The sequence below is a fragment of the Poromitra crassiceps genome, assembly GCF_964638095.1.
Source record: "Poromitra crassiceps genome assembly, chromosome: 2".
NCBI lineage: Eukaryota > Metazoa > Chordata > Actinopteri > Beryciformes > Melamphaidae > Poromitra > Poromitra crassiceps.
Window position 1 is genome coordinate 81,231,558 of NC_139624.1, and position 26,406 is coordinate 81,257,963.

General features: G+C 44.1%; 1 protein-coding gene across 1 annotated transcript in view; it reads right to left on the reverse strand.

Moving 5' to 3' along the window:
- bmp6 (bone morphogenetic protein 6) overlaps positions 1–26,406 on the reverse strand; it is an 84,279-nt gene that overhangs the window by 5,149 nt on the left and 52,724 nt on the right. Inside the window, exons 2-6 of the mRNA XM_083651273.1 lie at positions 25,877–26,069; positions 21,303–21,451; positions 20,686–20,883; positions 2,750–2,826; positions 474–584 (exon numbers count right to left, since the gene is read on the reverse strand). Of these exons, the coding sequence (XP_083507399.1) occupies positions 474–584; positions 2,750–2,826; positions 20,686–20,883; positions 21,303–21,451; positions 25,877–26,069 (728 nt within the window). The remainder of the gene's footprint in view (positions 1–473; positions 585–2,749; positions 2,827–20,685; positions 20,884–21,302; positions 21,452–25,876; positions 26,070–26,406) is intronic.

Genomic DNA, 26,406 nt, shown 5'->3' on the forward strand with positions numbered 1-26,406 from the left:
ACGGATACAATACTCATTTGCAACAGTATGTATACCAGCAGTGTTTTCTCTAAATGAAAAATCAAGCTGACAGATTTGTCCCTCTCTGTCATTGGTGGGCATCTGTTGCTTCAACAAGCTCAAAGTGGCCTTGATTATGGAGAAGCATGTGTCAAGTCTATCAGTCTTCATTTATGTTTATGCCTCTTGATGTGTTGTCATGACCCCCCCCCCCCAGTATCGTGACATCCCTATCCTAAAGTGACAATTAAATAACCAATTTTGATTTCAGTAATTGTAATTTAGTCACTAAATTTGAAAAAATAATTAGTTCGATTAATAGTTACTGCAAAAAGTAGTTAAATTACAGTCACGAGTTAAGTAACTAGTTACTCCCAACACTACAGCACAAACACTAAATACTAGAGGGGAGACCTAATGTCCCATTTAAAGAATACAATGAGCATACTAAAGTCCGTGTCAGTTGGTCTTACCAGTGTCTGTACGATGGCGTGGTTGGTGGCGTTCATGTGAGCGTTGAGGGGGAAGGAGCACTCTCCATCACAGTAGTTGGCTGCGTAGCCCTCTGGAGCGATGATCCAGTCCTGCAGGAAACACAACAGAGACAACACTGAGTAAACACGGGCAGCAGGAAATCAGCCGGTCTCCGAGTCCTAAAGCGACACATCTCTTTGGGACCATAGTGATGCATATTTACATGTCACTTAAGCATGTGAGGTGTTTTGTCAGTATGTGCCGGTGTGAGTTCATGCAGCCACTGATGTTGTTTGTCCTGGGTTCCTGTGGAAATGTTACTTCTTTTCATTTGGCTTCTGTCTTGGGAAGTCTGAGGTTCACATAATGTACACAAACTACTGCAAGGTAAGCAAGGCCATTGGTCCTGCAGTTCATCATCACTTAATTTCTTATAGAAGCTTTAGAAAAACAGACCCGCACAGTTGAAGGAGATGGAATCAATGAAATCCAGTCATTAAACAAATCGGGTAGCACTTTACAGCTCGGTAACAACATGGTAATATGGGGATAATAGTGTGATAATAAAGAAGCAATAATTAGGTATAATATTAAAGTAATAGCCAGGTAATAGCTTGGGATTAACAATGGGTATATCTGGGTAATTACACTGAAATGTATGTAATAGTCTAGCAGGGCCAAAACAAATGGCAATATTGGGGACATTTAATTTCATGGCAATATAAACCAAAGAGATCTAGGGATTACTTGGAAACACGTCCCAGCTAGCAATCTGCCACCCCAGATAATGGCTGTTATAACACTAATTATCACTTCTTTATTATCACACTATACCCTATTACCATGTTGTTACAGAGCTGTAATGTAAAGACAAGTGCTACCACAAATCGCAATGTATTGTTGAAGGACTAGTTCACCCAAAAATGAAAATTCTGTCATCATCTACTCACCCTCATGCCAAAAAAAAAAAAAAAAAAAAGACAAGACAAGACAAGACAAGACAAGTGAAATGTCTTAGTCCATATAACACACAGGGAGGTTGCCAGTACAACTTTGTAGCAGCCTTCTCCAAAACAGCTGAAGTCAATGGGGACTGTTCTTTAGAGTTCTAAAACAAAAACAGCCAAACAATTACAGTGTGAATGGTGTAACAGAACTCTAAAATAATAGAAAGAACTAATTGTGTAATTGTGTCTTTTTGGAACTCTGAAGTACTGGTCCCCACTGACTTCAGTTGTTTTGGAGAAGGCTGATATGGAGTTGTGCTGGCAGCCTCTCTGTTTGTTATATGGACAGACTTGCATGAGGGTGAGTAGATAATGACAGAATTGTCATTTTTGGGTGAATTATTCCTTTAATAGGGCTATAAATGTTGAAAAGGCATTATCTGCTCCTACAATACGATATTAATGCATCAATCATATTCCAAAATGAAATAGGATGCAGGATTGTCCTCCATCTTCCAGAGGTTGCAGCAGCCCACCTGAGTCCTGTTGGGGGCTTCAGTGTTAAACCGAGTCTCTCAGGATAAATCCCAGCTGAAAGCCTCCTGTCTGTGGAATCGCTCAGCCAAGGAGTCCTCCTCTCCTCTCCTTCCTTCCTCTCTCTCTGTGCTACTCTTCGTCATTCTCTCTCTCTAACCATGTCTGTCTGACTTTCACCTCCTTCTAACGTGTTTCCCTGCCTCTTTGTGTTTGTTTACCCCATCTCTATCTATATCTGTGTCTCTGTCTTTCTCCTCATACTCACCTCTGTCTCTATCCAGCTCCCTTCCTGTGTGTCAGTGTGCAGGCATGAGTGCGTGGCGCGTGCGCGAGCGTGTGTGTGTGTGTGTGTGCGAGTGTGTGTAAAGAGTGTTGGCAGTCTCCCTCTAGATGTCAGTGCTGTGTTAACAGTTTGTTTGGAAGGACGCACGTAACGCTCTACCCTTCTCTCCTATCACTTCCTCTGTCTCCCAATGCATACACACAACCTGCAGCCTGTCTGAGCATTCAAACAGATGACTCCCACCACCCTTGCCCAAGTGTACCTGTTCTGTGTGTATAACTGATGTAGTTGACAAGCTGCACTACCAACCAAGTTCAACAACTGCGTTCAGCAAAAATTTCCTATATATATATACACCTTTCATGATGTAAATGTTGACATATTTGGCTGTCAACGAATGGTCTAACTTTGTATGACTAAAGCGTTTAAAGTCAGGTGTAAGTGTAAGGTGTTACGCTGCAAGTATGTGATTGTGTTTTCAAAGACTCTATGAGAAGATGTTCCTTACCTGCCAGCCCAGCTCTCGGAAGCTGACGTAGAGCTCATGTCTCCTGCAAGCCGTTTTCTGATCACTGCTGTTGTAATCTGCAATGGAAGAACACAACACAAAATACACGTTTTTATACACACAAATCACATTAACCAAGGAAGCCTCTGTGGATAGGAAACCTTATCTTGGAGTTGCACACATATTTTCTTTTCTTTATCCCCCCCATATATATATATATTTTTTTTATATAACAGTAGTATGCGAACAAGACAAACAAGCTCAGACACAGGAAAAGGATGAAAGAAAGAGAAAGAGAAAAAACTAAACTAAAACTAAAAACTGAAAAAACATACATCATGGACATTCAACATTATAACATGGTGCTATCAGCCGCATAAGGTGCTCATGTGCTTGCAAGAGACTATGTGCATGGGATCCCACACAAGGGGCCCACGAGACACCAGCTGGGCGAACCATTCGTCACCCCCAACCTCAGTCACTTGTCATTCTTAACCTCGTCAAAGTCGGCCAAAGATTTGTCCCAGATAATTAAGAACCTTTTAAGCAAGTCGGTTCTCAGGGACCTGAGTCTCTCTATCTGTATAACAGAGATCATGTCCATCAGCCACACCTGAAAAGAAGGTGAAGAGGAGGACTTCCATTCCTTCAGAATGAGTCTTTTGGCAACAGTTGTCCCCAGTATCAGAGATTGTTGCACAGCTGTAGCGAAATTCAAAGAGGACTCCGAGCAGCCGAAGATGGAGAGTTCTGCCTCCGGCTGCAGGGTTATTTTGTAGGCCTTAAAGCACCAATCAAATATTTTGGCCCAAAATCCCATTAATGAAGGGCAGAACCAGAAGGCATGAGATAGTGTGCCCTCTGTCTGCACTAATGTGATGCTCTAGCTGTCAGTTATGTAGGTGTGTGACTGTGTGTGTCTTGACTGTGAAGCAGGGCGGTGCTGAAAAAGAGCATGCACCCTCAGCGAAACCCTTCCCTGGGTAAATAACGCTCTCAAAAATCCCCAGTGAAATATGTTGCGAATATGACGCACGGCTGATCTGAATCTGAGAGCAGAGGAACGACACAATACGCCTCATGTAATGCACTGGGTGGAGACGCATGTGGAGGGCGTCGACCCCGAGCTGCAGGCACAAATGGCCATTACAGCGGTCAGCGACAGTACGTGCCTCACATTCATCTGGGGCTGGCTGATGGTGCTGTCTGAACGCGCGCCTAATTGGAATCATCAGCATATTGCTTGGCGTGAGCACAAGTGGTGACACAGCGACGAGCGCGTGTTTACACTCGCTCTCGCGCCCCTCGCGGTTTGTTCTTAATTATCTCTGTTCCATTCTGCAGCCGCCCAGCAGTGGAGCGCAGAGGGAGGGGGAGAGAGAGAGAGAGAGAGAGACGCTCCCAGGTACCCGGGCTGCTTCTCAGAGTCAAGAAGGTCATTGCTGGCATCGCTCGCCACGCTGAAGTCAAGAGGGTGACAGCGACTTTCCACTGATGCTTCAACTACTCACTTGCGCTCACCCTCTTCCCTCTCCTACCTCATTGATTTTGTTGTTTTCTTAATTTTTTTCTCTCCTCAAACCTCACAGAGAAAGAGAATCACTGGGAGAGAGTCAGCTATGATACCAGCTAGAGTCCCAATCCCTCGCTGAAGCACCTCAATGTGGTGTTTGCAGATACAGTACTAGTACATAAACACAGATACAGTACTAGTACATAAACACAGATACAGTACTAGTACATAAACACAGGTAGATGTGCGGTGCTGTAAATAACAACAGCCCTGGAAATGGCCTTGCACCAAAACATTACATCCAGTAATGTTACAGCCAGGAATGCCCCCCCCTACATTCTTGCATCCGACATGCTCCTTTACACAATATTAAATGTTTTAAATGTTTCTCATTGCATCACGGGCCTGCTTTCGTATGCCACCATCCCACCATGCTGCCGGACACAGGCATTTGCTTCCAATAGGAAATAAATGGAGGTGAACTGTTCGCCTCATGAAATCACACGTTTCAATGTACATGTTCTTCTATACTGCTGTAGTGGCATTTACACAAAAGAGCTCCAAGCCAGCCATGTCATTGCTAGGTAGGCATGCACGATACAATTCTATGTGCTGTCCATACAACTCATCTCTCCGGAAAAAACACGCAGACACGCACGCACGCACGCACGCACGCACACGCACACACACACACACACACACACACACACACACACACACACACACACACACACACACACACACACACACAAACTGCTGGCTATAGCAATGGACTCGTATTGCTCAGATAAATAAGGGTAAGATTAAAAAAAAAATCTCTTTACGCCATGATGGCAATTCGTTATTAAAGGAAGATATCTAGGTTTTGGGAGACTGGCTTGCTTATAAAAAGTTTATTAATATTGAATGTGTCATGTGTCCAAATTGCACCAAATCCGACATTGCACATCCTCAAGTCCCCAGCAATAAACCCGCTAAGTGTGAAGTTGACACACACACGCATGCATGCACGCACGTGCACACACACACACACACACACACACGCTTTAGCTCAGGATGTAGAGCGGGTCGGCCAATGACGCAAGGGTTGGCGGTTCGATCCCCGCTCCCTCCCAGCTGCTGTCGTTGTGTCCTTGGGCAAGACACTTAACCCTCCTTGCTCCCGATGGTGTGTAGGCACCCTGCGTGGCAGCCTGCCGCCATCGGTGTATGAATGGGTGAATGTAGACTACCTACTGATTGTAAAGCGCTTTGGATAAAAGCGCTATATAAATGCAGGCCATTTACACACACACACACACAGATTCCTTGCTTTATTATGACCACTGCTGTTTATTTGTACAGTGTGTCAGCCAATCCACTGAGCCCCTCATTAAAAGGGAGAGTCGTCATGTGAATTGACCAGTGCTAATTGCATTAGGATTTCATCATCAAATCAAATTTCTGTCATTTTGAACAGGCACACAAAGCAGATTGCCCATACCCATGTGTTTCAGTTGGATTCAGCTCAAAGAGAGGAGAATGGAGGGAGAGAGGGAGAGAGAGAGAGAGAGGGAGAGAGAGGAAATTGGATTTGTCACTCGGATACATCTCAGCTTGAGGCATATGAGAGAGGGAGACGGAGAGGTGCTAAATAGAGCATGGCGCTAACAATGCCAGAGTCAGAGGTTCAAGTCCCACTGAGGCCATCCACATTCAAACATTTTCATGGTACTGTAAGGCACTTTGAATAGACGCATCTAAACAGCATGAGAGACTGAAGCAAGAAAAGCCCCCACATAAATATTTACCATCTCTATAGTGGGTTATAAAGGGCACTCAAAAGGAATTATAATGCACCATAATAGTAAATGACTGCTAAAATATAAGACTTAGTGATGCATTCTATCAGCGCTCATAAAATGTAATAAGACTTACTAGATAAGAAAGATAAGAAATACCACCTTATGAATGTTTCTATATCTATCACAACCTTATCACTCAACCTAATAAAGATTATGTTGAAAATGTCTCTATTTCTGATGGATTAGACGGCAGATGTGACTCAAAACTGTTACTCAAAATTAATTATGATGAACTTTCCTTGACAGAATAACACGTGCTGCATGGATCATTGTAGCATTCCATGAACACTTCTAATACTTAGGCCAAGGTGACTCATATTGAAACAACTTGCTGAAACACTAGAACTCTTCTCAGATCACCTTTGATATATAACTAGTCATACACATTCAGAATACATTTGATCTTGTAGTAATTAATTAAAAGTTAGCATTATGGGTTTCTATGAGCACGGTCATAGGGCATTATGGTGCATTATATTCATGTATAAGTTGCCTTAACATGCACAATAGGTATGGTAGTCATAGAAAGTGTTTTCCCCCCATAAAACACAAAACTTTTCCTCAACTTTGCCTCACAAATTTCATTAGACAAATCAGATAATCCGTGACCTAATTCTCTCTGACAACAACAAAACAGTTTCTTCCTATTGCAGCAGGAATACAGCCATCTGATTGGAGGGTTAATTCTGTGAGAGACAGGAAATGAAAGGTGAGACCAAAGGGTCCTCCGTAGTCAGGTGTTTCCCGGTTTCCCTGTTCCTTCCTGTTTGGCCCGACAGGGACGGCCCATCTCCTGGTTGATGTGGAGGTTATGGGTGTGCGTGCTTGACAGTCTGTGTATGGTTTTATGGGCGCATGTGTTTGGGTGCATATGCTGTCCTTCCCAAAATGTATGCAGGGTCATGTGCGTGCCGCCTCGTCCGGCCTTCCTGTGGATTGGCCGACCTGTCAGCGACCTGCCAAAGCCTTCACAGCACAAAGCTTTCGGTTTGAGCAGATTTACTGGAGGATCGGTTTGGTTTGAGCAGATTTACTGCAGGACCGGTTTCACAAATGAGGAAAATGCCTGGGTCAGACCAGTCTCTGCAGAGTTTTTCTGCGATGATGACAACCAAAAACCACTTTAAAGGGAGAAAAAAATGCAAGGGGTTTTTGCAGTGTTTACAGTTTTTATATACAGGAAACATTCAAGGACTGAGGGAAATTTAATTTTCCAAGGACAAAGTTGAGTTGGTTAGCTTGGTTGTAAATGCTTTGGTTGGGTGTTGATTGAGACAAATAATGTGATGCATTGCACGCACACGCATGCACGCACACACACGCGCACACACACACGCACGCACGCACGCACGCACGCACGCACACACACACACACACACACACACACACACACACACACACACACACACACACACACACACACACACACACACACACACACACACACACACACACACACACACCACAATAGGATGATATAGGATGAGGTTTTGCACAGTAAATGTGTAGCGATTTATCAGTTTGCAATGTTTTAAGCACCTTGGCGTTCGTGCTATATCGAAGTTGCAACAGACTAACTTAGTTAGATGTCTCTTTCTTTTGCTGTTTATGGTGCATGACATTCATCATGCAGGCCAGTTCATCCTTCAGTTGATCCTTGAGTCCAAGTCGACGTTTGCCAATTTGGAAGAAATTCCATCAAGATATCGCGTTAAGGATCTTGGGAATGGCGTTCGTGAGGTCACAGTGACCTTGAACTTTGACATTTGACCACCAAAATCTAATCAGTTCATCCTTTAAGGCAACGTTTAAGGCAAATTTGACGAAATTCCGTCAAGGTGTTCCTCAGATATCGCATTAACGAACATCGGCGGACGGACGGACAGACAACCCGAATCCATAATGCCTCCGGCCTGGCTATCGCCAGCGGAGGCATAACAAACATGCGCTGATGGGCTAATTGATACACACAGCATCCACATGAAGCTCAAAGGTCAACTTGTCGCCGATTATAGTGCCGAGGTACTTCTAGTGCGGCACAACCTCCACAGCCTGATCATTGATCATCACGGAGAAGATAACTGAGGGACTCTTCCTGAAATCCATAAGTCCTCTTTAGTTTTGGACATGTTGATGATGTCTAGGAAGGCTGATTTACACCAAACGACAAAATCGTCCACTACACGTCCACGAACAGAGTCATCATTATTAAGAAAATGCTGATTTATTTTGCACATGGTCTCACACACATCCAAAAAGTGTAAATAGTTTTGCAGACATTCATTTATTTTGACAGTTATTGAGAGTTGAGCACACGTGATGTCATCACAAGACTTGTAATTAATACAACACAATGATTCAGTGCCTTCTGATGACATCGCTGGTGCTCAACTTAACTCCAGTCAACTCTTAATAACTGCCAAACTAAATTTTAAGACATTAAAATTGGTTTATTATATTGTAAATGATCAAATAATAATAAAAAATAATAACAGATTAGTAAATTATGTTAATTGGTAAAAGTACAGCACACAGGCCTACTGTACCCATAACACACACACACACACACACACACACACACACACACACACACACACACACACACACACACACACACACACACACACACACACACACACACACACACACACACACACACACACAGCTCATTTTCCTTACACCTCTTGGCCTTTACAGCCATCAGCATTTACAGTCTGTGGGGCTCTTTAAGAGGAATAAAGCTGATATTTACTGTGGGCTTTCATTGAGTGTAAAGGCCCAGATTTGTGGTGCCCATAAACCACATCTCCCCTTCCTGCCTGTAAAAAGTTAATGCCACACAGCTACCGCTGAGCTCCGGCTCCCTAGAGGCTCCCTCACATTTCTTTTTTTCTTCTTTGCTTGAAAGGGAGCGGAGGTGGGAAGGAACTTGAAACAATTACTCTACTTATTGTATCTTGAGTAGATTTGCAGAGGGAAGCTGCTAGTATTTTTAGTCTGCGCTTACTTGAGCATTTTGAGAGTATTGCGTATGTTTTATTTTGAGACATAGGAGCAGGGCTGATAATGATCCATCAGACTATGTGCATCCTCACAAAAAATGTATAATCTGCTAATTTTGTGGAGGAAAATTTTGGAACATGCACAAAATCTTGCAAGTAACTAAGTACTTGAGGGATTTTTGCAAATTTTTGGCCAGCGCAAGCGGGCCCTATATCTGGCTTTGTCCAGTCCAATTTGCGTGCCGATGCTTGTGAACGCTGACTCCGCCAGATGGGGTGGTATTAAGTTCACAAGTTCACAACACCACTTTGTGAAACAAATGTGAAGCAAACCCATCCATCTGGCAGCGTCAGGTTATGTGAACGCTTTATCGCTAGGTTCCGACCTAGCCATGTTACAAATTATTTCAACTTAAGTATTTCCACATTTCGCTATTCTTTTATTAGATTATTTTTCATACTTTTCTAAACTGAATTAAACAACCCACATTACCGAGGTGGCATAAATGTAGCTCACTGGTAAATCATATTTGTGTTGATCTATGGTCTGAGTGACAGTACTCCAAAATGGCAACACATTTCAGAATTATTTGTCACCTGGTTTCACCTGGTTTTTGTGCTAAATTTAGGACAAAAAACAGCCGGACATCAAATGGAAATGCAGTGATTCCTTTGAGGAAATGGTAATGGAGAGTCAGTGGCAGTAAATTAATAAACTGCCATCTAACTGACCAGTGTTTAAAGTGGAAATGCTTCTTGGTGAAAAGACAAAACTGAAAGCAAAACACATTGAATTCAGTTAGGTGGGGCTGCCGGTTCCCCGCCCTGTCTATTGAATAGCAGGGGAAATTCTGCTACTTACTGATACTAAAGTAGCTCTTTAACATTGTGAATTCTGATATTTATGAGACCAGCTGGGCTGACATGAACACTACCTGCCGTTCAGTAAGTCCTCCAATCACGTCCAGCAGCACCTCTGACAAGAGGAAAAGGCAATAAATCACATTTATCACTTGTCACTCTGAAAATATAAGAATCAAATGGTGCCAACTAAAAAGAGTTTAAAGTTATAGACAGGGTGTTCCATAGATGAAGTGTGTGTGTGTGTGTGTGTGTGTGTGTGTGTGTGTGTGTGTGTGCGTGTGCGTGTGTGTGCACGTGTGTGTGTGCGTGTGTGTGTGTGTGTGTGTGTGTCATGTGACATTAAAAAGCCATCTTAACCCAGGCAGGCCTCAATCTCTGAAACCGCTCTACTGTAATTCCACACTTTGCTGCAGAGCTGTCTCAGAACAGGAGCCATTTTGGGGCGAGAGAAAAAAAAGGCCCCTTTTACAGTTGCAATTATGCAAACCCCCGCAAGGGTGGAGGTGACAGAAAGCTTGGGTGATATACACAAGCGTCCTCCACCCGGAAGACGTCAGGAGAGACTCCCAACACCATCAGGACGTGAAAGGAGAATGTCACTGTTGTCCGTGCCGTTTCTCCTCTCCCTTCACTCCCTCCAACCTCGTCCACTGAAGTTGATCCTTCTTCCCGTCTCTCATCACAGAGGTTATTAAGCCCTGCGAGGGAGCTCCGCCATGTCTAATTACTGCCATGGTAAACAAAAGGAGGTTGGGGCGGGGGGAGGGATCGAAGGAGAGCGAGGGGGAGAGGAGAGGCAGGAGAGGAGAGGCAGATGAAAAAACACAGCTGGCCGAGCGCCGTGTTATTATAATTCTTGAAGCGATACTGTTAGCGCGGTCAGTCTTTTAGCTGGCGGCTAATGACTGGCTAGGGCTAATTACAGGCCGCCCGGGCTGCGCCGGGACGTGATATTCCTTCCCCCCGGATGGTTGTTAACTTCCCCCGCAGCCCGAGCCCAGCCCCACTCCCATTACCTCCCCGGCCCTCCTCGCCCACAAAACCCCAAATTACCTTTAAAGGTGTTGTATTGTTCTTCTGGCAACATACGACCTTTTCCATTTTACACTGAGCAGGCACACCCAGAAGGGAGAAGGCATCACCCGTGCTGACAAAAACATTCAGTGTATCCTCCTCCGAGCGGGAAAACGCAGACAAAAGGGACGATTTATCTGGCCGACACCTGCACTTTAAAGTCGGACAAGATGGCCGCTCACTGTGGTTTGTTAGCCGCTCACTCCATCACTCACACTCACTCACTCAAACAAAAGCTGCTGATTCTCCTGCATAAGACAAACAACTGGTCTGTATAAACTATTAAAAAGAGGACTTTGCTGAATAACAAAGATGATTTATTGCGCACGTAATCAAGCCAATATCTCAAACTGTGAACAGCGCTGCCTACATTTATTTGGCTGAATTTGTCCTCATCTGGAAGACATTTAATAGGCCCTATCACAGCTAGATAAAATTATGAAAATTCAATTACTACCTAACAGTATCCAAAAGTTGTAGTCAGGACAAGTTGTAGTCAGTGCCCCACCGGGGGGGGGGGGGGGGGGGGCACACCCTAATCTGTGGAATAACTGTAGTGATGACATGCAGAACACTTAATAATTTCAAATGAAAGTTTAAAGATCAGCTATTGAATAGATACAGATGGATTATATACTGTCATTACGTTTGGCTATATTGTGTGTGTGTGTGTGTGTGTGTGTGTGTGTGTGTGTGTGTGTGTGTGTGTGTGTGTGTGGATACATTACAATTGTATACTATAAATGTTAGTCAAAACTATAGAATGTTATAGTATTATGGAAAATAATGTATGCACATGTCATACTGTATATGATAATATTACAGTACTGTAACATGTTATTACATTATAATATTAGATTCATATTAAAGGAGAATTTCGGTTTTTCTCTCGTCAAGTCAGTCCACAGCATAGGTCCACAGGCCAGCCGGCAGGAAAGTCTCGCGGGACTTGACGAGAGTTGGTGACACTGACCCGAAAGGAGGAAATGGGATCCGTGTAAATACCGCTGGAAATAGCCCGGGGGAGATTGGCAGTCTGATGTATATATATAATGACGATATGGGTTGAAAACGGGAAGAAAACTGTCTATTTACATGGAGGAAGAGTACGCTGCCATGTGGCCCCGACGGAGCGCATTCAAGGATTGGCTTGGAGTACTATTTCGATCACAACGCCTACGACGGTCCAAATCGCTGCGGAGAACACTGGGTGAGTCGTCAGATAATAATTAATGTGAGGAGAGGGCTCCAGGTTAAAAAAAAACTAAATTCTCCTTTAAACGTATAAATAGAAAAACAATGGTAGGGTTAGTAGTGGTATTCACTCCTTCCTACTGCTTATTTTTATATTGCATGAGAATTTGCTGTATATGCTTGCTGTGAATTCAATTGTCTATTATTGTTTGGCATTTTCTTGCCCATATTTCTTTTAATCTTTATCTTTATTTTCATGTTTGAAATTAATCTAATCTAAACAGAGAGAGAGAGAGACAGAGAGAGAGAGAGAGAGAGAGAGAGAGAGAGAGAGAGAGAGAGAGAGAGAGAGAGAATAACATGGCCCAAAGCCTCGCAGGGAATACAGTGTGGAAAATATTTCCTATATCATGATTATGAAGTTGTTGTTGTTGTGTGTGTGTGTGTGTGTGTGTGTGTGTGTGTGTGTGTGTGTGTGTTTTGTAATTTATGTCAAAGCATGATATGAAAACTGATAAATCATTCTTGTCAGTTCCGCTCAAGTTGAGGACAAAATGGCACAGAGCTGATAAAAAAAAGCCGCAGTAAAAACAGTGCAGCGGTGAACCACACAGGTCAGGAGAGTGTGCGCTGTGGGCAGAGAACATAGAGCAAAGCAACTCATGCTGGAAAAAGGTTAAACAGCCTCTATGGAAGCTAGTGCACACTAGAGCAATGAAAAACAAACACGTGGCTGCCTACTGGCTTTCATTCCAAGTGTTTTGGGAATAGTATCGGGGTGAATTCGGGGTGAAATGCTCCTTTAAGACGAAGTTGCGGCGGGCTGAACTGCTGCAGGTCTGTCCCGAGCAGAGAGGGGGGTACAGCTCTGTCCTGAGCAGAGAGGGGGGTACAGCTCTGTCCTGAGTAGAGAGGGGGGTACAGCTCTGTCCTGAGTAGAGAGGGGGGTACAGCTCTGTCCTGAGTAGAGAGGGGGGTACAGCTCTGTCCTGAGTAGAGAGGGGGGTACAGCTCTGTCCTGAGTAGAGAGGGGGGTACAGCTCTGTCCCGAGCAGAGAGGGGGGTACAGCTCTGTCCTGAGCAGAGAAGGGGGTACAGCTCTGTAGCGAGCAGAGAGGGGGGTACAGCTCTGTAGCGAGCAGAGAGGGGGGTACAGCTCTGTCCTGAGCAGAGAAGGGGGTACAGCTCTGTAGCGAGCAGAGAGGGGGGTACAGCTCTGTAGCGAGCAGAGAGGGGGGTACAGCTCTGTCTCGAGCAGAGAGGGGGGTACAGCTCTGTAGCGAGCAGAGAGGGGGGTACAGCTCTGTCCTGAGCAGAGAGGGGGGTACAGCTCTGTAGCGAGCAGAGAGAGGGGTACAGCTCTGTAGCGAGCAGAGAGGGGGGTACAGCATCCACATCTTGTTTCTCCCTCTGAGCGCTCCGCAAGACGGATGCTCTCCCTATCCATCCTGTCCTCCTCCCCGTCTCTGGAGTGAGTGATGCGGTATTGGAACCATATGCCCTCCTGAATTCCTCCCGGATCCTCCCATCCCGGCCAATCCCAGCGGTCCTGCGCTGGCCGTGGACACTCGGCTGTCGCGAGGGGGGCCTCCCTGCTTCCTGTGTAGGATCTAAATATTTACACTCCCCGTCGTCCCGAGTGGCGAGGCGGAGAGGTCTTGATGTTTTGGGTTATGTAAAGTCCAATCCTCCAGGACGCATATTTAACAGATTGTCCTTGTTAGAGTCTCCGAGCAGATTTCTGAGCAGATTCACTTCAGAGAAGGTTTTCTCATCCTCAAGGTACAAGCTGAACCACAAAAGTAGACTATAGCCAACCCAATGGATCATCACACTGTGGTAACACTTTACTTGTCAAGGTATTTGAGGCACATGAATTCATCAGAATGTATTATACTTTTGATTCACACACATATTAGCCCTAACTAATACTCTGGATAACCTGTCTGTTTCATAGTTGTGATGATGAAGTTTCCGTTGTTCTTCATGAAAAGACAAATCAATTAGCCTGTTGCAAGAATGGCTCAAACACATTCTAATACAGCATAGCAAAAGATTCAGCACAATGACTACATTGACTTTTTGGGGGTTTGTCTGACCGGTCTCCATAAGAGCATCTCGCGCGCCACGCGCACTCGATGCCTAGGCTCGCCCGCCCTGCAGCTTGCATACTCACACTGATGTCATAATGCCTATGTATGACATCACTGATGACATAATCATCAGTGACATCATCATGAGTGTGTGTGAGTGAATTTATGACATCAATGATGATGTCATCAGTGACATCATTACTGAACTATTACCTTGTGTGTGTGAGTGAATTTATGACATCACCGATGATGTCATCAGTGGGAAAGAGAGACAGATAGAGCCCGAGCTCCCTTTTATATACTGATGATGATGAGGATGAGGATTGGTACCAAAATCCTCTCTGTCTCAAGCTAGCTCTGTCCAGTGCGCATACTAATACTTTAGCATCTAGTAAGTAATCTCACTACTATAAAAAGGCGAGGTTCCACGGCCCACTCTGCGCATGAGCGAAGCGGTCGAGACCTTGAGAGCAAACCAACAAGGCACGCTAAGTAGAAAGCGTGCCTTGGTTGAGCGGGCGAGCATGCATGTAAGGCATGTAAGGCAGCAAGGGATGCTAGAAAGGAGCGCATGAAGGAAGTGCACAAGATTTCTAGTCATAGTAATCATAGACGATTAGTATGAGGATAAAAACCTAGTAATCCAAAGTTGGTATTGGTTTGTATTTTATGGCCTGTAGATTCATAACTTCTGAAACAAAATCTCAATCTTAATCATTAGTGAAGTCTTTTACAAACAGCTCAACAAACTTAGCATACAGCCTTAGAGCTAGCAGCCTACAAGTTATCATTTTCTTTAAAGAAAATGTTAATCGCCTAACATTCTACATGCGTTGGCTTGCACAGATTTTGGTGCGAATGCTCTCACCTCATATTGGGTAAGGGTAAAACTACCCAAAACCCAGAGTAGTCCATTAAGCATTTCTTGCTTTTATCCAATCAACTTTAAGGCATTTCTGCTACAACTAATACTATATTATAAATTGTTGAGACACAGGATAGGAGAGAGGGGGATGACATGCGTTAAAGGTCGACCTGGATTCTCACCTACATTGTGAATAAATGGTGTGCATCTTAGCCCACCGACCCATCAGTAACCAACACCACAGTATCACCCTGTACTCAAGACTTTTTGACATAAGTCTGAAGACAACTGAAGACAGGCTGGTAAGCAAACTCAGGGATCTGGGACTAAACACGGCAATGTGCGACTGGATCCTGGATTTCCTAACAGACCGCCGCCAGGTGGTGAGGGTGGGCAACCTCACCTCCTCCCCACTGACCATCAGCATAGGAGCGCCCCAGGGGTGCGTCTCCAGCCCCTTCTGGTACGACCTCTACACCCACGACTGCGTGGCGACTCAAACTTCAAACTCCATTGTGAAGTTTGCAGACGACACAGCAGTCGTGGGGCTGATCTCGGGGGACGACGAGACGGCCTACAGAGAGGAGGTGAGGGTCCTGGAACAATGGTGCCAGGACAACCACCTCTCTCTGAACGTCTCCAAGACCAAGGAGATAATTGTGGACTACAGGAGAGGGGGGGGCACACACCCCCCAATCACCATCAACGGCACAGTGGTGGAAAGGGTGGACAGCTTCAAGTACCTGGGAGTCAACATCCACCAGGACCTGACCTGGGCTTAATTGTATGTTTGATAAGGTACATGCTATTTGCACCTGCATGTCAAATACGTCGAATTTAAAATGTCTGAACACGTCTAACGTATGCACATGACATGTGCACCTATGTGCAATGAATAAGCCACTGACTTGTCTTATCGCTATTCTGCCTTATTGCCTATTGCTGCTTAGTATTGCTTATTGATGCCTATTTCTTATTGCCTATTGCTCACTGCTTGTTGCCTATTTGTACTATGTCGTAAACGGAGTCCACAGCACAAGAATTTCACACGTGATACTTGTACCATGGAGTGACAATAAAAATCTTGAATCTTGAATCTTGAATCTTGAAACTTAAAGGAACTATTCACCGCTTTTCAACCATGGCTCTATCTATTCGAAAAACGAAATCAGGATATAGTGTGAAAAAAAAAAAAAGTATGCTCCCTCTGTCTCTGGGGCGTGGTTTCAAGATCTGCTCTACGTCCTAGAGCCAGTGATGTCAGTGGTTGTAGGAAGTCGAGCGGATCTTGCTTGAAGCTGTGCCGGGTCGCATGGCTGTTATTCGAACTACTCATTTTTGTATGTACGTATTGGATCAAGAGCCTTAACGAGCCTTAACGAGTCATAAGAACTGGCGGGGGCGGAGTTTCTGCCGGCAGATGAACCGAGCTCTCTGTGCAGGAAACATGGAAGGAAGGTAAACATTATTCATCTGCATATACTACCCACATTGTAATGATACAAAGCTGATTGAAAAGCGGTGAATAGTTCCTTTAAGACATCTCAAGCCAAAGGTGACAGCTGGGCAGAAGAGTGCAGGGCCCGAGCCAAAACTGAACATGTGGTCGACTCTAACTGTCCTGTAGCATAACGGATGATGAGTCTTTGTTCTCTGTTATGTTAGCCGAAGAAGCTTTCATCTAATGCAATTACTGAGCAAAAACCCTGCAGGAATTTCACCTACAACCTCTTGTGCTTGCAGCAGCACACTGTAACCTACTGAGATGGAGCAGTAGAGGTGCTATGCAAACAGAAAGAGGAAGCCAACAAATCTCAGCAATGGACTTTCAGAGAAATGGTGAGAACAAACTCAAGTAGCACTTGTCCAGCAAATCTGTTTGTGTAGCGTACGGATGCTATAGCCATTAAATGAGGTAACAAGCAGCGAGGCCGAGGTAAATCGCTTATCTCCCTTTGTAAACTCAGCAGTTTCTGCTGCTCTGATCCACAGCCTTGTATGACCAATTAAATCGTAATACTAAATGATATACAGGGATGTAGTGGAAGATAAACCCACCCAAACTCAGTTTACCCATCTTTTATACATGGAATGGGTTTTAGTTAATAAATCCATAGTCAAAAGTTTGGACACAACTTATTTTTCTATTTATTTTTATTTTTATGATGATTAGGCTGCAGTTATGGAAATTGCCCGCTCCGCGGGCTCCCAAAATCGTGACTGACAGACAGACAGACCTGCCCACCCACCTAGGTGCCATCGTGTAACTGTGCTGCTCATACTACTGTACATCACAGTTGCTCGAGTGACATCACTGATGACATCACAATTTCACAAATGACATCACTGATGACATCACAAATCGTGACTGACACCGAGCCCACAGACAGACCTGACACTGAGCCCACAGACACACATCGCCCACTTAGCTAATTTTAACTAAGATAATAAAGACTTCAAAACTATGAAATAACACACACTTTCCTGTGGGGAAAGTTAACAAAATATGCAGCAACCAAAAAAGTGTTAAACAAATCAAAATCTTATATTTTAGATTATTTAAAGTAGCCGCCATTTGCCTTGATGAATTCATACATAGGCATCAACTTCACTATTTGTATTTGTCTAACAAGCCAATTTCATTTCAAGTGTTTAAGCATAAGCCTTTTGAACAAAATAAGATATAATAATGAAAAACAGTACATTCAATCAGGTGTTTCCAAACTTTTGACTGGTAGTGTATAATAGAAATGCAGTTACACGATGGTGTATGATGTCTTAAGGTGAAAAGGCACCCATTAATGGAATTTCTGGAAATAATAGATTTTTGTTTATATTGCCTTATGATGATCACCAACAGGTCATAGTTTTAACCTACCTTTTTGTTAGGCTACCACTACATCGCTATACAGGGCTCTGCTTTGACATAGTAGAGCCAAAGCTTAGTCTTAGCATGATGCTTCATCTGTCAAATTAGCCAAGATCAGACAGACATTAGCAGCAGGCTCATTTAGCGCTGGCTTTACCTGCTACAGTAGTTGCACAATGAAGCCTCACAAGAGCAGATTAGCTTTGAGCGCTATAAAGGCTAGCCAGAATGACACAGTGGGTGAAAGGTGGGAGGATTAAGGTGGGTCGCTTATACAGCTCATAACATGAGGCTTATATACCTGCTCATATCTGCTGCTGAGTAGGGAGTGTGTGTGTGTGTGTGTGTGTGTGTGTGTGTGTGTGTGTGGGAGGGGGGGCAGAGATTGATGAGGAGGGTTCAGACGATGAGGTCACCCGTCAAGGGGCTTGTCTCTCTCTTTACATGCCTCTCTGTCTGTCTGTCTGTCTCTGAATCCATGGCCATCACACTCTTTACCTCATTTCACGCTCTCTGGCAGTCTCTCTCTCTCTCTCTCTCTCTCTCTCTCTGACTTCATTTTATTTGACCTTCAATTATTTAAAAGAGCATGTATCTCTCTCATGCTCGCTTAAGCTTTTCATCCTTTACTGTCAAGTCTTTTTAACTAAAACCAACCGCCCTCCTATATTCTCTGTCTCAGCCTCTTTGGAGAGCTGCCGCAGCACTCCCCATCATTAATAACACACCAAAACTCCCAAACCCACGAGCCTCCCTGCTCAAGATGCAGGTGCTGGGATGAGCTGAAACGGATACTTTGATGTACAGCGGTCCCATGATGTGTTATGTACAGAGGTCCTATTTGTCATAGTATGTTGGCTGCACTGCTCCACCCCCAGTAGAGAGGGAATGGAATATCCTGGAGTACTAATGCAGGAGAGATGAGTTTGGAGATTTCTACAATGCCTACTACTGTCTTCATGCAACGACTGTGCTGATGTGTCCACGTCTGCTTTCAGCACCCTTAATCCATACAGAGTATCTACAGTAAAAACACATTCAGCACCCTTAATCCATACGGAGTATCTACAGTAAAAACACACCCTTAATCCATACAGAGTATCTACAGTAAAAACACATTCAGCACCCTTAATCCATACAGAGTATCTACAGTAAAAACACTTTCAGCACCCTTAATCCATACAGAGTATCTACAGTAAAAACACATTCAGCACCCTTAATCCATACAGAGTATCTACAGTAAAAACACACCCTTAATCCATACAGAGTATCTACAGTAAAAACACATTCAGCACCCTTAATCCATACAGAGTATCTACAGTAAAAACACTTTCAGCACCCTTAATCCATACAGAGTATCTACAGTAAAAACACATTCAGCACCCTTAATCCATACAGAGTATCTACAGTAAAAACACTTTCAGCACCCTTAATCCATACAGAGTATCTACAGTAAAAACACTCTGCTTTCAGCACCCTTAATCCATACAGAGTATCTACAGTAAAAACACATTCAGCACCCTTAATCCATACAGAGTATCTACAGTAAAAACACTTTCAGCACCCTTAATCCATACAGAGTATCTACAGTAAAACTTAATCCATACAGAGTATCTACAGTAAAAACACACCCTTAATCCATACAGAGCATCTACAGTAAAAACACATTGTGTCCACGTCTGCTTTCAGCACCCTTACTCCATACAGAGTATCTACAGTAAAACTTAATCCATACAGAGTATCTACAGTAAAACTTAATCCATACAGAGTATCTACAGTAAAAACACACCCTTAATCCATACAGAGCATCTACAGTAAAAACACATTGTGTCCACGTCTGCTTTCAGCACCCTTACTCCATACAGAGTATCTACAGTAAAAACACTTTCAGCACCCTTAATCCATACAGAGTATCTACAGTAAAAACACATTGTGTCCACGTCTGCTTTCAGCACCCTTAATCCATACAGAGTATCTACAGTAAAAACACTTTCAGCACCCTTAATCCATACAGAGTATCTACAGTAAAAACACATTTCACCCTTAATCCATACAGAGTATCTACAGTAAAAACACATTTCACCCTTAATCCATACAGAGTATCTACAGTAAAACTTAATCCATACAGAGTATCTACAGTAAAAACACTGATGTGTCCACGTCTGCTTTCAGCACCCTTAATCCATACAGAGTATCTACAGTAAAAACACATTGTGTCCACGTCTGCTTTCAGCACCCTTAATCCATACAGAGTATCTACAGTAAAAACACATTGTGTCCACGTCTGCTTTCAGCACCCTTAATCCATACAGAGTATCTACAGTAAAAACACATTTTGGACACCGTCCCTCGGCTGGGATTTTCATCTGATGTGGGCTGATTAGAGAAAGATCCAGCCGAAGTCAGGTCCAATTTATCAAGCCTCTCTGAGGGGGATACTGCAACTGACTTCAAACACATGCTACCCATCCCCATTGATCTCAACAGGTTTACCATCAGTTACGGATGTAGTGAGGTTAGGCTGCGGTCAGTGGTGTGTCTGGTTGTGTTCATGGCTGCATTGTGTTGTAATGAGGTCAGTTTGTGCTCAGTGTCGGTGCGGCTGATGTGGGACCAACCTGCCGGGCTGGGCCCTCTGGATCCCTCCTGTGGCTGTGTGGAGCGGTTGCGATTCTGCTGCCGGCGCTTGCCGCCGGTGGAGCGGGCGGTGCGGATGTGCACCTCGCTGACCTTGAAGAAAGCCACCATGAAGGGCTGTTTCTCCAACGCACCGTCGCGACCCACTAGCCCCGCCTCCTTGGAGCTGATGCTGCGCCCTGTTTCAGAGGACATAGGATGTTAAAACTACACAAGGCAATACAGCCATCAACCTAAACCACTATGTCAGGCTGCAATAGAGAAAAGTGTTACATCCCCTCTAATTGAGACCCTGTAGATTATGGTGTACGGAAATATACCGGAAAAACGTAATATACTTTAATTTCTAACAGTTAAAGATGTTACATATAACAGTTAAAATGTTATTTTTTACTTTAAACTATTAATTGTTGATCAGTCTCATGTGAAATTGTGTACATTATGTTCTGTAAACTTCATATGCATCCACGACGGCCTCGACTTGAGATTCCTACAGTCACTCACAGAGTGCATGTGTCCAGGATGAGCCAAAAATAAGATGTGAATGACTGAGAAGGATATTTGGTGTCCATGAGGTGTAACTAATGTGAGCCCTCACCGCTGCTGCTCTCCACGCTGATCTGCAGGCCCAGGTTGTGCACTGGGCTCATCACCCACAGGTTGCTGGTGGCGGTGATGTCAAACTCCAGCCAGCCCTCCTCTGCCGCCCACAGCCTGCGCGACTCCAACAGAAACAGGTCTGCCTCTCTGGGGGAACATGGGAGAAAGTAATACCGTCTGGTCAGGCCTCATCATATCATACTGTATGTGGTGGATTATGTATTTTTCAGATTACACATATTTGTGTGTACTGTTATGTTCTGTTGAGCGAGGGTTTTCTGACTACTTGCTGGCATAATGTATTGAAGGACTACAATAGAACTTCATAATGTGACTTTACAGAGGCAGATTGTAGTTCTAACTTCTAACAATACCAACATTGGAAGGCAGAGCTGCAGAGATCATCTCATTGGTTGAGTTAAACCACAGTAGCCATTACACTGAAGCCCAGTGAAAAAGGGAAGAGGTGTGTCCCTCTGCTACTAACTGGGGAAAAAATGCAGCCTAGCCATCACCTGCCCATCCATCCATCACTGCTTATCCAGAGTTAGGTTGCAGAGGTAGCAGTTTCAGCAAACGTAATCCCTCCACCTGGTCCTGGGTCTGCCCCATGGCCTCCTCCCAACTGGACCTGCCCTGGGGGGCAACCAGGAGGCATCCTTACAAACCACCTCAACTGGATCCTTTCTATGCAAAGGAGCAGCGCCTCTCCTTAGTCTCTCACGGTGACCGCCTTGTCACCTTGTCCCTAAGGGAGATGACAATCCACTCTCCTGAGGAAACACATACTAAGCTATCTATGTTAGCCACTTAGCCTAACTGACCTTCCAAATTCAAATTAGCCACACTAGCCTATAATGAATGAATGAATGAATGAATTATGTAATAGCTGTCTAGTCAGCTAGCTGGTGACCTTCTAATATCATGAACACCACGAGCATGAATGAATGGGGAAAAAAGCAGTCATGATTATTTTTTCTTTATAATTGGACTAATTGATTAATTATTTTTCCTCTGTTCCTTCTTTGTCATTCAAATTTGCCAGTTAGCAACTTGCCCTATGAAAAGCTGTGGTTCTTTGGCTCCACCCATTAAGGTTAACTCAATCAATGAGATAATTTTTGCCTGTGAGAAATGGTTGTTGATACATTTTAAATTATGATTAAAGTGAATCAATCAACCCATCATGTCAACAACATACCGTAGATATGTTGTTGGAGTATAAAGTTCCATTAGGAGAGAGTGCCATTAGTTCTCAACGGGCCTGAAAATTCAAACCCGAACCGAACCGACCCAATCAATTAGCATAAATTGTTGGGCTGAAACTTAACTGTGCTGTGTACAGTATGTGTGTGTGTGTGTGTGTGTGTGTGTGTGTGTGTGTGTGTGTGTGTGTGCACGTGTAAGCAGAATAAATACAATAAAAGACAGAAAGTATCGGTCTAGCGAGCCTACTGAAGATACACTTTTTTTTGCACAGCCTAAGCCCACCCCGACTCGACCAACTAGTATAAATTGTCGGCCTGAGCCCGTTGGTTCCCTTCGGGCTCAGACTGAAAGTGAGAACTCTAAGTGACATTACAGTACATGTTACAGGACAGCAGGACAGGTCTGCCTGTGGGGAACAGAGAGAAAGGAAGGAAGTGTGGGTTTGTATCAGGATCAGAACCAAATGACAGCAAGATGGATCACTGTGTGGGGATATTGGGATATACTGTATTGTATTCTACTGTAGTCTACGTCTCTGAGGGACAGGCAACAGGAAGGGATTAAGCCTTTGGTGTCAGGCTACAAGTATGTTAATATCATTCACAACATTTTGTGTGAGGAAAGTCAGCCTACAAATATTCTAGCAAGAATGCACAGAGCTGCTCCTAATGAAAAGCGAGCAGAGGAGAGGTAAGGAGAAGACAGAGTGTGAGTGATAAGAGGGCCTGTCCTCCCTCTGTCCCATTACAGTAGTAATGACACAGCGCCGGGACGTCCCGTCCGCCTCCCGGGCCAACATCAAAGCCTCGCAATCACCCAGGTGTTCTGGGAATGCCCCTGCAGTCATGCATCGGCAGCCCCTCTTTATTGGTCATTAAAGAGAGTGTTTCTGACGGCTTCCATATGAGCTTCTATTCCCTGTTCTCACCCCCCTCACACACACACACACACACACACACACACACACACACACACACACACACGCGCGCGCACACCGCGCTCTACCCCGCTGCTAAGTTCACACGTTTGACACAGCATGGGCCAGTGTACCCATGTTTCCGCCATATCGTCCCAGCCACCGTTGGGCCGGCAAAGGACCGCAGGGGGTCCGTGGCAGAGTCACCGGCGGGCTACGAGGTACTAAAGGCCTAGTGTAAAACTTCTTATTGACTGACTGCTTAAATGAACTGGAATAATAAGGTGGAGGGTCAAAGCTGTGTTTTTCATTCCAGTAAATCTCCTTTATAAGCCTTGTCGATGAGTGTTGTTAAAAACACGGCGCAATGTGGGTGTTGACGCTCACAGCTGGTCTGCTTATTTCATGTGCTTTCATCTTTGAAACGGTTGAAAAGCCTTGAAAGACTGACGCAACATACAGTCATAATAACAATAACAGTGTTATAACTGAAAGTGTTACAGCAATATGTAACTCAGGTTTTGGAAGGGAAGGGACTTTAAAATGCTCCATACAGGATGGAGATTAATTTAGTTTTGGATCTCTTTTGACAGAAATAATGGATTAAATATTACCTTTAGCAGGAACTGTAATAGAAGTTTAAAAAAAAAATTGTAAAAAAAAAAGAAAAAGAAAAAAGAAGTGTATGAAATATAAGGGGGGAAGTGTTGTGGGGAAAAATGCAGTTAGTCATAATGGCTGGCAACCTGTCTGTCTACATTGGCTCTTCTAGGGGGTGTTCTGTTGAGTGTTCAATGTGTTTTAGCAAGTGCAGAAACAGCGCTCGCCAGCAGGGTGACTGTCCTTTCTCATACGATGTCAGACACTGCCACATTTTCGGGCATTGTAATCACTCACATTCCTTGCCTGCTGTTAGAGAAACCGCCCAATCAAATTAAAAATACAAAGGGTGTTAGGCTAATTAAGCACGCTATCATTATGGCTTAGAGTCAAAACAAGAGTCCGGTTTTTACGGGAAGGAGGGGAACAAGAAAGTTAATAGGCTCCCTGTTGACAGACCATTATAAAAGGTACAGTTTTTCACAAAGTCAAGTCAAGTCAGCTTTAGTGAAAAAAAAGAAGGTACAAAAACAAGCGAAGCCCTCAGCAGACGACTCCTTTGCTTATCTTGTTGACTCTGTGAAACTTCAAACGTTCAGGAGCTTCTAAATATGACTATGAATGTGCTTAATGAAAGATGCATACGTTATAATCAAAGCAGTCACAACTGCTACAAAGCATCTAAATGAATGAGTGAGTGAATGCTCTTGGCACAACACGCCTTGAGTTCACTCTTACAAAGCACAAACACATCTAGAGCCCGCTGTCCGGGCTGTAATCTTCTTCAAGGGGAAAACCTGTCCTACAATAATAGAGAAATTGGAGATATATGAGGCCTTTAATCTCCAAATATCTCCAAAAATAAAAGGCTTGGCCTCCAGGCTGCGCAGCACAAACCAGCCATTGTAGGGATAAAGGAATGCAGCAAATAAGTAGCTCTTGATACCCGTTGAAACCCTTTGACGGACAGAAAAATATACTTTGCCAACATCTAAAGCATGGGGCTCTTAAACCTTCTCAATCCAAGGACCCCAGAATGGATCCACTTTAGCCTGGGACCCCAGTCTGAGAAGACTTATCTTGGGAACCCCCAGCTGGAGCTATATCATAATTCAGTACAAAATATAATAATATGATGGTGATATCATTCTATATACAGTAGGCGAGGACAGGCGAGGACAGAGAGTAACCTCTATATGATCGAAATAACCATTCGTCGGACATAGTACTCAGTTTCTTCAATTCTGGCCAATGAAATAAGAACAAATGTATCTATGCTGCTAATAATCTATTCTTCATTGAAAGAGGAAGCCCTGGAGGAAGCCCTGGAGTTAATTTGATAATAAAAACATACAGACCTAAGTAAGATATTACCCTGACAATGTAGCTCAGTGATTCTTCTGTGGTTGGTTCTCATTGGTCAGGGTTTAAACAAAACACAAATATCATTCAGCGATCTTATTGGATGTTTGTCTTCCTCCTGCAGCCGCAATGTAAATGTTTGGCATGCATTAGCTGCAGCTCTCTTGGGGGGCGGGAGGATATTGATGCTGTGCTATTTCTGTCCAAATGTGGTTTTGTTTGATTTGACATCAAAAATACGGCAAGAACCCCGAGACTGTGACATAGAAAGAGAAAGACAAAGAGACACACAGGTAGAGGGGAAGAGGGAGGGGCCTGGCAGAGGGAGGGGCCTGGCTGTGTTTATTTATTTATTTCTGTCATAACTTTATGTATCAAAGGAGTCCGACTTTTCATCTCGTTTCATAGACACAGTTACATTCTAGGGATTTTTACCGTGTGTGTGTGTGTGTGTGTGTGTGTGTGTGTGTGTGTGTGTGTGTTACCTGTCGGGGTGCTCCTTGACCACCTGGTGGACTTTGAGGAGGAAGGTGTCGTTGCGGAAGGCGCGGCTCACACACTCCTTGTAGAGGCGGAATTCGGCGGCGGTGACAGCCTCGCCCTCGGGGATCTGAGAGAGGTTGAACTTAAACTCTTTGTGGTGACGCCGCTGTGGAGAGAGCTCCCTGTCATACTCCACTGTAGGAAACACACACACATGCACACACACACACACACACACACACACACACACACACACACACACACACGCACATGCACACACACACACACACACACACACACACACACACACACACACACACACACACACACACACAGTGAGATTATGAGTGGTACAGTGAAAGGGCAATTAAACACAGGGACACAAGTTTTCTCCCCTAGTTCTTTGCAAGTCGCGTCTTAGACATGGCTTGATGTTAACATGTAATTAGGTTAGCATAATAACTAAGAGTGTGTCAAAGCTGGATCTTAATTGAAGCTGCCACAATTCCTAAGTCAGCAGGATATTGTCCTC